Raw genomic sequence first — 15,007 nt, 5'->3', positions numbered from 1 at the left:
GGATAATGCCTCTCTACATGTTGCCAGGGTTGTTTTGACTATGCTGCAGATGTTGTAATGGGAAGCCCTTACACATCCTCTGTACAGTCCCGATCTCTCCCCAGGCTATTTCCATATGTTTGGGCCCCTGAAGAACATTTCATGGCCACTGATTTGCTTTGGATGAAGAGGTGCATGGCTGGGTTCGCACATGGTTCCACAGGCAACCACAAATCTTTTTCCATGAAGGCTTGACTGTCTTATCTTACATTAGGATAAATTTGTTAACAGTTATGGCAATTACTTTTGAAATAGTGAACAGTTTTTCCATCTGACTTGTTTTCCTTTGATAGCCCCTGATATATGTTTGTGTAGCAGTTCTTTCCATCTTGTTAGAAAAAATTACATGTCTTCTTGTTCCATAATAAAAATTTTCGAACTTCATTTACAAGTTTTTCACCTTGTGGTTATAGTCCAGAAAAAAAACTCTGCTCGTAATTCTCCTATTTTATTTTTAGCTGATTAAAATAGGATCTTTGCATCTAAAAACATGAAATCCATTAACAGTTATTGTCTCTGTAATCCAATCACAAGATTTAATTCAAGATCCAGTTCCATATTCACCTTACCAGGAAATATTTTCAGTAAGTTCATATTTTATTTTAGATATTTCTGTTTGAGTACTCATACAAATTCCAGACCAGAAGATGTGGTCTGATTAAAAGGAATGAAGGAACTTAAAGAAAAGAAACAGATTTTAAAGTTATCAAAGTTATTGTTCTCATAGAAAAAGAATTGAATGTAACTAATGTTTAGGAAAGGACACCTAATATTCATGTAATATAATGATATATTGTGTAACAGTGATATTTCAATTCACATTTTCACACAGTTTTCATTATTTTACTTTTCAAGAAATGTAAAACGACAGTCGCTTCTTTATCATAATCTTTTGATGTGTTTATGATGCTGGGGGAAGTATGCTTGTAACGAAAGGAGAAAAGTGTACAGGACTGGAATCTTTTACTTCTGCCATGTTTTTAAATGTTGAGACATATTCAGATTTTACTCTTTTAATGTGATGTCAGTAATTCTCATAACTCTTCATCATAAGTGTAAACAGAAATTCCTGTAATACAGTGATTTTTACAGTAAAGAATCAAAATAATATTTTTTCATACAGGATTCAGAAGAAAAGCAGAGTCTTGCTAGCAAAGTGCCAAGCACTACTTTGCGAGTTCATCAGTTACATTCTCATATGCTGTTATATTGTGCTGTTTATGACTCAAATCGGACATTATATGCACTGAGTACATTGAGGAACATACTATTGACCAACTCCAGGATGTTTCTGTGTGCAACTGCGACAACAGGGCTAGCAAATGTTGCACGTGGATCTGGACTGATGATGTTGTTAGCAAGACACCGTAAATCTGTATTTGGAAGAAATTTTCATGGAGAAATACCATCTGGTGGTGGAGAATTTGGTGCTGCATATAGAAGCAGCATGTATTTAGAAGTTCTGCTGCTGGTTTGCCTTTATTTTGCAAGAAGCTACTATCCCAATTTAGGAGAAATGCGACTGACACAGGAGGAGATATCTGGAAATCGCAAGGTATTTTTCTGTTCATTATTTCACCTTATCTGTCTAGTATAACTCCACATGCTAATTTGATTGTTGTCTGTAGGTCCAGCTAGCAAGTACTGAACTGCTTACGATCATCTGCTATGAACTGATTTTGATTGTAAGAGACAGTGGCAGAGGTTTTGCTAGCTACATAGCAGATTTGATGGCCCGATGTAAAGTTCAGAAAATTGCGTTACACTGTATATTGTCAAGCGTGCACAGCATGAAAGTCCATGACATCAGTAAAGAAGACAGCCCTCTTAAGGTTTGTTAAAAAAATGTTAGATGTTATTTTTATTTGATGGGACAGTTCTGATCTTGCTTTTTCACATTTGTTTCATTTTCTTGCTAAGCACTGCACAAACATTCAGATGGCAGACTTGATGGGCTAATAGAAAATAAGTTTCCTGTGCAATTTGTGGTGCATAAAAACTGACAGTGTCAGTCGTTCTTACATTGTTCTACAGTCACAAAACATTCATGAAATAATGATTCACATGTTTGACTGTTTTTGAACACTTAACTGAAAGTTTGTTAGTTCTCATTTAGTAATTGTACACAGGAGAAAATATTAAGTGAGTAAACATTTCTAAAATGGTAAAGCAGTAAGCTGTGGAAATAAAAAGCCAGTCACCTGAACATACTAATTTCAAAAGGGTTAATCACGAAGGAAACCATTGTATAAGTTCATGAGGCATTGAGACTTTCTGTGTTAGCAGCAAAAATATAGGACATCTCAAATTTAATCAAACTGTGTGCCTCTCTGTGACCAGCAAATACATCACAGTCCTTCAGTATGATGCATATATGCAGCTACAACACAACGCAGGTACATTTGTTAGTTACATTCACAGAGGAAGATACATTGCTTGTCAATGGAAAGAGCTATTTACTTAAATGCTAGTGAAGGAGCAGATTGTCCATGAGTCAAATTTGGGAATTAATTTGTAAAATAATCAAAGAAGTAGATGTCATTGTTATTGTCTGATGGAGCTCTGCATGGTAGTTTATTATGTGCAAGCCTTTTCATATCTGTATAGCTACTGCAACCTACAACAATTTGAATTTGCTAATTGTATTCAAGCCTTGGTTTGCATCTTCAAAGTTTCTTCCAATCACTCTTCTTTCCGATACCAAATTTATAATTAGTGATGCCTCATGATGTGTCCTATCAATTGACCACTTATTTAAATCAAGTTGTGCCATAACTTCTTTTCTCCCCAATTTGATATAGTGCATCCTCATTAATTACTTGATATACCAGTCTAATCTTCAGCATTCTTCTATAGCACCACATTTCAAAAGCTTCTAGCTTCTTCATGTCTGAATTGATTACCGTACACATTTCACTTCCAAACAATGCTACACTGCATACAAATACGTCCAGAAAATACTTATTAACACTTAAATTTATATTCAACATTAACAAATTTCTAACAGTGGAAAGTTCACAATGAAACAATAACAATGTTTTGAAAGGAATCAATTGCTGCTCACCATATAGGGGAGACATTTGGTTGCAGACTGGCACAATAGAAAGATTGCTATACATTTTAGCTTTCGACAAAAAGGCCTTCTTCTGAAGTAGAAAAACATGCACACATTCACAACTCCACAAACATGTGACAACTGTCTTTGGCTGCTGTGGCATGAGTCCAGACAGAGCAACCAGGGGCGGTGGTCATGTGTGTGAGAGTTGTGCTTGTGTTAACAAATTTCTCTTTTATCTCTTGATATTTGCAGTCTGCATTTTATACCCTCCTTTCTTTGGCCATTCTGCTGCCATTTGCTGCCCAAATAGCAAAAATCATTCACTACTTTTAGTCTATCATTTCTTAATCTAATTTGCTCAGCCTCACATGTGGTTTTAATTAGACTGCATTTTTTCAAGACACTATCCATTCAATTCAACTGCTCTTCCAAGGTCTTTATCATATCTGAGAGAATTACAATGTCATTGCCAAACCTCAAAGTTTTTACATCTTCTCCCTGATGTTTAATTCCCTTTCCAAAGCTTACCTTGGTTTCATTTATTGCTTGCTCAGTGTACAGATTGAATAACACAGGAGAGGCTACAACCCTGTCTCACACGTTCAGTCTGGTGGTTTTTGTATGAGTTCTTCAAATTTTAGATAACTTTTCGCCCTGTTTTTTATCCCTGCTGCTTTCAGAATTTCAAAGCTTTGCCTAAATGTTCACATGCTATAAACATAGATTTGCCTTTCTGAAGTCTTATCTTCTAACATAAACTGTATAGCCAGTATTGCCTCATATGTTCCTACATTTCTTCAGAACTGATACTGATCTTCCCTGATATCAGCTCTTCCAGTTTTTCCATTCTTCTGTAAATAAGCTACATTTTGATACATTGCCTGGGGGGAAGGGGGGAGGGGGGGGGGAATTGAAGCACCCAGTACACATGGTCGGATGTTATTGTAACTTTGTACACGTACACTATATGATCAAAAGTATCCGGACACCCCCAAAAACATGTTTTTTGTGTTAGGTGCATTGTGCTGTGACCTCAGTAGTCATTAAATATTGTGAGAGAGAAGAATGGGGCACTCTGCGGAACTCACATACTTCGAACGTGGCAAGTGATTGGGTGTCACTCGTATCACACGTCTGTACATGAGATTTCCACACCCCTAAACATCCCTAGGTCCACTGTTTCCAATGTGATAATGAAGTGGAAACGTGAAGGGACACGTACAGCACAAAAGTGTACAGGCCGACTTCATCTGTTGACTGACAGAGACCGCTGACAGTTGAAGAGGGTCATAATGTATAATAGTCAGCAGCTATCCAGACCATCACACAGGAATTCCAAACTGCATCGGGATTCACTGCAAGTTCTATGACAGTTAGGCAGGAGGTGAGAAAACTTGGATTTCGTGGTTGAGCAGCTGCTCATAACCACACATCACATTGGTAAATCCCAAACGACCCATCACTTTGTCTAAGGAGTGTAAACATTGGACAGTTGAACCATAGAAAAACATTGTGTGGAGTGACGAATCACGGTACACATTATGGTGATCTGATGGCGGGGTATGGGTATGGCGAATGCCCGGTGAACGTCATCTGCCAGCGTGTGTAGTGCCAACAGTAAAATTCAGAGGCGGTGGTGTTATTGTGAGGTTGTGTTTTGTCATGGAGGGTGCTTGCACCCCTTGTTGTTTTGCACGGCACAATCGCAGCACAGGCCTACATTGATGTTTTAAACACCTTCTTGCTTCCCACTGTTGAAGAGCAATTCGGGGATGGCGATTGCATCTTTCAACACGATTGAGCACTTGTTCATAATGCACAGCCTGTGGCGGAGTCGTTACATGACAATAACATCCCTGTAATGGACTGGCCTGCACAGAGTCCTGACCTGAATCCTATAGATCGCTTTTGGGATGTTTTGGAACGTCGACTTCGTGCCAGGCCTCACTGACCGATATCGATACCTCTCCTCGGTGCAGCATTTCTCAAAGAATGGGCTGCCATTCCTCAAGAAATCTTCCAGCACCTGATTGAATGTATACCTGCGAGAGTGGAAGCTGTTATCAAGGCTAAGGGTAGACCAACACCATACTGAATTCCAGCATTACCGATGGAGGACGCCATGAACTTGTAAATCATTTTCAGCCAGGTCTCTGGATACTTTTGATCACATAGTGTTCAAATCATTGAGTGAATATATAAATGATTATAGTTGCAGATCTCTGTGACAGGTAGAATGACCATTAGTGTTGTTTATGTTTAGTGTTGTTACCAGGCCTGGAAGGGTATATAAGTAGTGTGATTGCTATGAAGGACACAGAGATTCACATGCTCATGTGTGACAGCATCAAATGCTTGACAAGAGTTTGAAAGGGCCTTCTTGTAGTCTTCATTTGGCTGAGAGGTCAAACAATGTCATATCCAGGTTTGTGGCCATTTGGATGTGACAGTGGCACTATAGTAGAAATATGTGAGGACAGGGATATTTTTTGTCAAGATCCTAGTTGATCACATTTAATTACGACAAGGGAGGTTCACTGAATTGTGCACCAAGCACATTGTAGCCCTTCACATCTACATCTGCCATCTGATAATAAGTAATGGAATGCCTGCAACATTCCGTTATCATCCCACACAATTGGTCAGAGACTAACAGCAGTCAGACTGGGGAATTACTGTGTTGTGCATAGGCTCCTTTTAACCCCCCCACTACAAACGGCTTTGTTTAGAGTGGTGCTGTGACTGGGAAGCATGGACTGCTAATTGAATGGTTTCATTATTGTGTCCAATAATAAATTACAGTTACACACTACTCCAGATGACCATTGGTGGTGAGAATGGCGGAAACCCTGGAGAGAGAGGGCCCATTCTTCTAATGTTTTGGAAAGGTACAGTGGTGTTATTGCTGACCTCATGGTGTAGAAGAGTCGTTGACTATGGCTTCAGGTCATGGCTGGTAGTGACTGAGGGAACTCTGATGGCACAGCGATAAGTCGCAGGTGTCCTATGTCCTCGTGTTGCCTTACACATGACAGTATTGTGGTGCCATTTTTCAACAGGATAAGTCTCATCCACATTTGAAACACAAATCTATGAACTGTTTGCTTGATGTTGAAGTACTTCGTACCATGTAGCCCCAAAGGCCCCTGGAGCTGTCACCAATGTGTGAGACCAGCTCAGATGTCAGCTCAGTCTCATTTCAGGGTATCAGGGACCAATTACAACAGTTGATAGGGGGAAGCTTGTTCCTGGAGGGGATACAATGGCTTTATGACACCTTTCACAACTGAAACATTGCATGCATATAGGTCAGAGGGGGTGTTGCCTCATGCTGCTAAGTGAGCTCATACAGGAAAGTTCTTTGTAAGTTCTGTAATCACTGAAATAATATTGCATGCCCTCTCAATCCATGAAGCTTTATTTCATTTTCTTCTCATCTGTGAGGTTCTTCACTTTTTTGTCATACGGCATAAATGAGGAAGCACCCGAACCCTGAAAGTGAAGGTTATGCTGTTAATATTGTTTGAGTATTAATGCATGATTATTTAATTTTTTGCTGAAATCCTTCTTGGAGATGGGGCAATTATTAACAGCTAGTGGTTTTTTGACTGTGTCACAGAGACAGTAGTGCTCAAACCTACATTCCAAATGGCCTCAAAGAAAAACACCACACCACACTTACCGGTACACCTTTCTCTCGTATCCCCTGACGAATGAAAACCTGCAGGTAATGGAGACAAAGTGTCAGGAATTTGATTTTGCAGAAATAATGCGCAAGTGAGTCCACTATGCAACATCTTACTTTTCGTGAAGGATTCATTAGGGCTCAGTTAGTGATAAATACAATCATATTACTACCTCCCTGTAGATATTGGAATTTTGAGACTGACCAAACCCCACGCAAGACTTTTTTGATTGGTTCTGTGGTAGACTTAGTAATGTGTATTATCATTCTTCTTAATAACGTTAGTGAAAGAAAAATTCATAACCTTTATTATTGGGAAAAATAAATGTATTTTCCATGCTTACTTCATTGTCTGCATCATGAGTGATACTTGTGGATTCACTACCTATGGAATGAACAGTAACTTAATATTCACCTCATAACCCTGAACGTAAAACAACTAGTTATCTCTCTTATTATTTTGACAGAAACTTAAAATCCTGAATATACATGGGCAACTTACAAAAGACCTCAAAAAAAAGAAAAGAAAAGAAAACCCTGCTTATATCTGTTTCTGCTCTGATAATTAAATGTTCAGCATCTAGAGAGTATGTTTTGGTTTTGGTGGTTGCCACTAGATATCATCTTCACTGTGTGCAGCTTTGGATACTCGACAACAAAACACATACTAAAAAAAAGGAGACTGAAAGTGATGACATTTTGTCGGTTGAATGACAAGTGCTCACCAGTGGTATGAGATAAATACATCCACTGTATACCAACAAGCTCCTCCAAGATTTATGTTCACAGGAAACCATTGTGAAATGCATGGTTAGACTTCATAGATACACAGAAACTGAAAAATGACTTCAAGTGTCAGGATATTTTAGTCGAAGTCCAGTGCGTGAGTATACTCAGGATTTTATTACTGGTGATCTTCAAAATTTATAACTCATTACTTTGAGCTTTAAAAGCTGTCTTTATATGTCTGTATGCAATGTAATTCATTATAGGATGTGTTTTGTAAATAACAAAAAATATTTTTGAACATAATATTGGAGGGAAAAAAATTAAATGCTCGGATACCCTTGTTTACCAAAAAACTCTCTCTCTCTCTCTCTCTCTCTCTCTCTCTCTCTCTCTCTCTCTCACACACACACACACACACACACACACACACACACACACACACACACTTCCTGCAGAATTTTAAATATTTCATGCATTCTGCTACTGTGAAACTGGTGCCATTGTTATCTAATGGTGAATGGAGAACTTAGAATGTGGATGCAGAAGATAACCAAAGGCCGCAATATAGCAGAGCCAGGTGGCACAAGATACTGCTACCAGGAGGCAGACACAAGTTACCACCAACTTCCCAAATGACCTGTGATGCAGGACATACCAGATATTAAGCTGATGATGTCAGATTTTTATTTCATTTAAGTTATATTAGAGTGATAATATTCTGTCTCTGAATTTTAATTATGACTAGGCAGTGGCAAAATTAATGGTTCAGTAGACAAGTTGTCCAGCAGTAGATACTTAATGCTACCCATGCGAAAACAGGGCAGGTTGCCAGTAACTTTATAAATGCAATGTTTTTTTTTTTCCATGAATAACGTAGAAACGTAGAACCATAACAGCACATCAACCAGCTGCTGTCTTCTCTTGATTTTGTCATTCACTCTGGCCCATCAAAATCAGACCAACTTATCATTTCTGAAGCGTTATTGACTCTTAAAGGCCATCTCATGGAATCAGTTGTACCAGCTGTCCCCTCACCAAGCAGGACATATCTTCATCAATTGGTGGTGACATCAGTGAGAATAAGGTCAGTACCATAGCCTCAGAAAAGTTGTTGTGAAGAAACGTGGCCCACAACAGGGCACACAAGCATATTGCTATTTAATGTAATCCAATCAGGAATGCATGCACACAATGTACAACACTAAATCTGCTCAAATTTCTGGAATGGTAAGCTGTATACCCACAACATTTAAATTGTGGAATGCATGGTTTGCACATTCGACATTAAAACTCAATGTTTTAATATCGGTTAATGTCAATTAAAACTCTAAACTAAATCTAGTACCAGGAACTAATTTTTCAATACCAATTTTAGAAAACTATTAATTTTCAGCCTTTAATATTCTCTGTAGCACTTCAGTGCTTTTCTTTCCTTTTCATTCTGCCTAAATGTTATCTTTTTTTGCTGAATGCAGCTTTTTTTTGTCAACCTAGGAATTTATAGAATAGTGTTGCTGCTTTCAGCTTCTACAAGTTCTCTGAGAAAATAGTGTGCCAGTGCCTAGCACATTCTTTTAGAAAGGAACACTCATCTTTCCCATTTCAACATTTCTTACCTCTCTGCAGTCACTTATTTTTTCACATTCATAACTCCTCTTTTTTACATGGACTTGAACTGAAACTTCACTTTCCACACACTATGATGCCCCAGCACACCAAACTACAAAAGACACTCTCTTTCCTCTTCTATTGCAACATTTTTCACTATTCCTTTTCTTCAGCATTTTTGTTCCTTTCAGTGGTTGCACTATGATAATTTCAATTTGAAATTGCCTGTCCTGTTTGCTCTTCACCCTTAAATACATATTGTTGGCGATCTCATTTTGCTTAATGTGTGAGGTGCATGAGAAAAGTAATGAGACTGCTAACACTGCAAGTGTTCTGGCAACACTGTGTTTTTCTACTTGTGTAGACCCGTGTGTTCATCCCTTCCACATGCTCAGTCAGAGTTTCAGCTCTGTACAGGCATCATGTGATTTTTGAAAGCACAATCAGTGAGGTTGTGTACTGTTGTGTGTTACATAAATGGAACAACAGAATTTAGAGCAACATTATACCATCAAGTTTTGTGTTAAACTCAGAATCCATAAGTGTGACCTTTTAAGAAGTTGCTACAGGCCTATTATGGGGAGCATCACTTAACAAGAGCACTAGTTTTTTGCTGGCATAAATCATTTTTGGAAGGCAGAGAACACGTTGAAGATTAACCTCACTCAGGGAGACCTTCAATCCATGAAAATGTCAAACGCATGCTTGCTCTTGTGAGATTGTCCCTCCAGAGAAAACTATCAACATTGTTTTACAAAGATGCCTTTGAAAGGCTCACAAAAAGGATGAATCGAATGAGACCAGAAATTGCAGATAAGTGGATGCTGCATCATGACAATGCCCCGTGTCACACAGCCTCTTCCATCACAGAATTTTTGACCTCAGAAAGCATTTCTGTTGTTCCAAGGCCCCCATATTCACCTGATCTGAGTCTTTGTGACTTTTTTCTTTCCCAGAAATTGAAAAATGTCTTAAAAGGATGTCATTTTGTGACTGTAGAGAACATTCAAAAGGATATGACTGACATCTTCAAGGCCCTACCAGTTGAAGCCCTTTAGCTCTGCTAACCAAGAGTGGGAACACCAACTCCGCCATTGTATAGCTACCAAAGGGAACTACTTTGAAGGCAACAATATTCTCAAACATCTCATAGATGAAGGATCTCAAATGACATTGGATTTCTGAATGATAGTTTGTAATTCAGTATTAAAAACTGGTGATATTTAACCAAGTTGCTCTTTAAAATTATTTCTCTTGTGGTAATTTGTCAAAAATATAAAAGTTGGTTTGAATACCACACGGTTCTATTGGAAGCTATGGTCTATTGCATTCCTACACACATTTAATTGACTTATTTAGCCAGTTATGGGGGGATTCATAGTTTAATGTGATCATACTGATAATCTCCAAAATACTTAGAACAATTCATTAATGACAATAGTAACTTTAGTTTTTCCAAGATGTCTCATTGCATGGTTGTCTCTGAGGCCTTGGCCCGTAAATTTCTTCCATGTAGCAGTCGACAGTGCATTTTGATCAGTTAGCTGTGTGACATGATTGCTCTGCCACAAATATCTAACCACCACGTAGATCTGGAAATCATATTCATTGAAATGTTCTTAAAGTTTTCATCTGCAAGTCTCATGCTCTTATATAATACAGTACTAGTGTCATTTACATGTCAAAGTGAAGCACATGCAACATTATGCTGGTTTTGTATCCAGTCTGTCATAAGTTAGTGATAAAAACAGATACCTTAAGCATGTAAATTAAAAGGTCTTGCATAATTCAAAATTTTTCCAGCAGATGATGTTTTTCTTGTTTGTTAATATCAATATGAGAAAGCATTTTTACCAAGTTGAGTGTATGTCTGCTCAGAGATCACACAGCTCTAGACAAATGTGGATTTGTCTTGCATTATGAATTTAAAGTGGATCAGGTTTGCTGTAATATAGGGTGATCAGTCATTAGCTGTTGTGTCTGTGGAGTGAGTCAAGAGGTCCACAGTAAATAGAGTATGGTTTGTCACATAATTTATTTTTAACATACAGAATGGAAATACATAAAAAGAAAAGTAAATTACACATAGTAAACAAGGAGATGCTGGAACTGCCTACTTTCATTGTTCAAACATTTCTAACAACTGGTTGGGAAATTGCTCATTACATTCTTCAGTTCCCTCTGAGAAATGGCAGCAATTTCTTGACAAATATTAGTTTTAAGTTCACCTGGGTGTGTGAATTTCATTTGTTTACTTTCTCTCTTAATGCACCCCAGAGATAAAAATCGCAGAAGGTTAAACTGGGAGAACAAGGGGGCCATATGTTTTGAGCAGTAACTCTGTCTTGAAACACATAATGAATTTCCTGTAATGAGGAAGGCCCTCTCAGTTGGTCAAAAAAGAAAGAAAGAGAGAGAGAGAGAGACCACAAATGTTTTCCACGTGCTTCTCAGTATTAACTTTTACTGGGGAAAAAAGAGCCTGTTATTCTCTCAAAGCTAATAGTGCACAACACCCCTTCTTTTGGATCATGCCTAAAAGAAAGTTGCATTAGGGTCATGTACTCTATTCAAAATCCATTCACAGAACTGCAGTCTTTTTGTAGGGCCATCTTGCTCCCCATTAGCAGCACTACTGGCTGCCTGCTGGTGGGCGGGAATCCCTGCAAGATGGCTGTGTTGAGGATTGATCAACCTGTACAAACTACAGGTTATATAATATACTTTAAATGATTTCATGGTAATATCATGTGACTAGTGAGGAGGTACTGAGTAGAATTGGGGAGAAAAGAAATTTGTGTCACAACCAGACTAGAAGAAGGAATCGGTTAGTAGGACACATTCTGAGACATCAGGGGATCACCAGTTTAGTACTGGAGGGAAGTGTGGCGGTAAAAATCGTAGGGAGAGACCAAGAGATGAATACAGTAAGCAGATTCAGAAGAATGTAGGTTGCAATAGTTACTCGGAGATCAAGAGGCTTGTACAGGGTAGAGTAGCAAGGAGAGCTGCATCAAACCCGTCTTTGGACCAAAGACCACAACAACATGATTTGAAGCCATGGGATGTTCTTTCTGCAGTAGTTGTTTATTCAAATCCTTGTTCTCATGTTGGCATTGCAAATATGAAATTACTCATTCCCAGAAGAATATTGTAATTGTTTTTTTGTGAAGTAACTTGGTATTTTCATCAATGTAAAGCTTGTTATCTAAATTGTTAAGTCAGTGCTGTAAACATTATCATGTGTGTACCTGGCAAATAGATACACTTCTACTACATTAATCTTCCTTTTCCGTATTGCTACAGAAAAACCTGGTTATAATTATTTGTCAATATGAAATACTTTCCAACTTAAGCTATCATTACAACTGCCTTTATAGATTCCAGTTCCATCTCTTCTACATCATTGTCTGCAGCATTTCTCTGATTTTCTGTACAGGATTACATTGTCAGTCTTCATAAGTGTCCCATGCTGCCGATTACTCTCTCTTGTCCTGAATCACAGTCAGTTACACATTGAGATACCATTTTCTTGCTGTGCTTCAATTTCTGTGAGTGAAACATTATCAGATTCCCCTCAAAAAGTTGCATTTCACCATCATTCACTCTGTCTAATCCCCTAGTTTTGTATGGCTCATACCCTTGTGGGAGACTGAGGTGGAAGACCTGTTTGATACACACGCCCAGCACATACTCCTCCTGTCATATCACCGGCTTGGATTATCCTATCTTATTAGAGGCAGAGCCGCCTGTGAAAGTAGTCATGTGATATACCACTTCTGCTGTAATTTCTCAGGGTATGTATGACCCGAGAGATCTGAAAAAAAAAACACGGGAATTTTTTCATCCGGGAGAAAACCCAGGAATTGTTTAGAATGCCGGCAAGTTTTCATTGCTTTAGTTTTCCGTTAAATTTTTGTGATTTTGACTGGTAAGAACCAATACTCTAACAAAGGATATTACTGTATCCCGCTATTGCAGAATAATGCTGCAGCAACAAAACATGGACGGGAGAAAAAAAGACCGAAAATAAAACGTAAGTTGCAAAGGAAATGCGCCATATACAACAACAAAACAGTGCTCATACAAGCGTCTGCCAACAGCAAAGTGTGTCAAAGGAATACTATGCAATGCTTTGTAACAACAAATTGCCTCCGATGAGCGTGGAGTGATAACTGTTTAAGTTAGATTCGTTTGAGCAGTTGCGGGTGGGCTCTTGCGCATGCGCAGTTGAGTCGCATGTGAGTAGTACCTTCTCCCGCTTCTGGTTACAGAAGTTTGGCTGGGTGCCACTATCTAACATTGCCCCGGTTCGGAAATTAGTAAATCTGGGGCTGATGCACAGAGCAGTCTGACCTGTGGTGGGGAGGTGGGTCGTCTCCACATGACCTGTGTTTACGTTCAGTGATTTTGTTGTTTTCTCTTCATTTATTACTCTCACGTTAAATGATAACAAAACAGATTTTTGTGGCTGGGAGCTATCAGATGAATTAAAATACATTCGCGTTATTACGAAAGGCTAAAATATGTTATTTGTTTTAGATTTTATTTCCTCCTTTGACAGTCAAACATTAATCGCCTTACAGACAATGAAGTTATCTTTGCCGGTTTGCTAAAGAGATTTAGTTTTTATTAATCTTTTCTGTTGAGGCAGTCAATTTATTTGAAACTAAGTGTTTAATTTCGCACTATTGGTTAGTTTCAACTGTTCACTGCATTTCAAGTGCACGTATGGCATTATTCCATAATAAAGAACCAAACATGAGATAATACAGTACTGGCACTCCAAGAAAATTTACATACGAATGCGCATTTTAAGCCGAATTGTGTGCGTTTTAGTGTGGTTCACGAAATTCCGACGATCTTGACGTGTCCTGTGGTGTCTTGTTTCTTTTATGACATAATGTAAGATCTCTTAATGTTTTACAGGTACAAATATATGGTCTTCCTGCGTCACCGTAGCTGCGCAAGTGCGGTGACGCTACCTGGCGCTCTCTTGCAACCGCAGAAACAAACCTATCTTTAACAGGTCACGGGACAATATTACGAATGATGGTTTGAAAAGCGTTACATTCCTTTTACTTAAGATGAGCTATGTGCGAGAATGTACGATGAATTTCTTAAATCACAAAGCGTTTGACTCTCATTCAAAAATCAACTCTTTGAGGACGACCATTTAGAAGTATTTCGAGCCCAGAAGATCAGACATTTAAGTCGTTATTAAAAATTTTACTGGCACAAAATGGTTCAAATGGCTCTGAGCACTATGCGACTTAACTTCTGAGGTCATCAGCCACCTAGAACTTAGAACTAATTAAACCTAACTAACCTAAGGATATCACACACATCCATGCCCAAGGCAGGATTCGAACCTGCGACCGTAGCGGTTGCTCGGTTCCAGACTGTAGTGCCTAGAACCGCTCGGTCACTCCGGCCGGCTACTGGCACATTTGTGTGATGTATCTTAAAGTGTAACAAGCGCAAAAAAGATCAACATTTTATGTAGAAGCTTAGCTTTTCTTCCAGCTTATTAATCTTCGAGGCCAATATTAATTTAAACAGTTAACTTTTCTTATTTGTGTGTTCATGCTACTTAAGAGGGATCTTGCTATTTGCTGACTACATCATGTGTCCTATGCTGTCATCAGCTGTCGAGATCACGGGACATTAGCTATGACGGGTTTACAAAAGCGCATCGCAATCTCGATTTCAATGCTTCGGAAAGTGACATGCAGTTTTTGGTGAATTCGAATTTATACCTTCTTAATATGAAAATATGCAGTGTACATGTTGCTGCACATCAAAGGTCTTTCAAAACGTGCTCCCCCCCCCCTGAGGTTTGTTTTCTAAAGTACCGGGAAATTCTACTCCGGTATATAAAACCATAA

The 15,007-nt window shown here is 38.6% G+C and overlaps 1 protein-coding gene across 1 annotated transcript in view; it reads left to right on the top strand.

Annotated features, from left to right (window-relative positions):
* The window catches only part of LOC126160489 (protein dopey-1 homolog), a 328,138-nt gene that overhangs the window by 128,522 nt on the left and 184,609 nt on the right, over positions 1–15,007 (top strand). Inside the window, exons 14-15 of the mRNA XM_049916952.1 lie at positions 1,163–1,594; positions 1,668–1,871. Coding sequence (XP_049772909.1) covers positions 1,163–1,594; positions 1,668–1,871 — 636 coding nt within the window. The remainder of the gene's footprint in view (positions 1–1,162; positions 1,595–1,667; positions 1,872–15,007) is intronic.

This window comes from Schistocerca cancellata, chromosome 1, assembly GCF_023864275.1.
Source record: "Schistocerca cancellata isolate TAMUIC-IGC-003103 chromosome 1, iqSchCanc2.1, whole genome shotgun sequence".
Taxonomy (NCBI): domain Eukaryota; kingdom Metazoa; phylum Arthropoda; class Insecta; order Orthoptera; family Acrididae; genus Schistocerca; species Schistocerca cancellata.
This window is presented reverse-complemented; position numbering and strand designations above follow the sequence as displayed.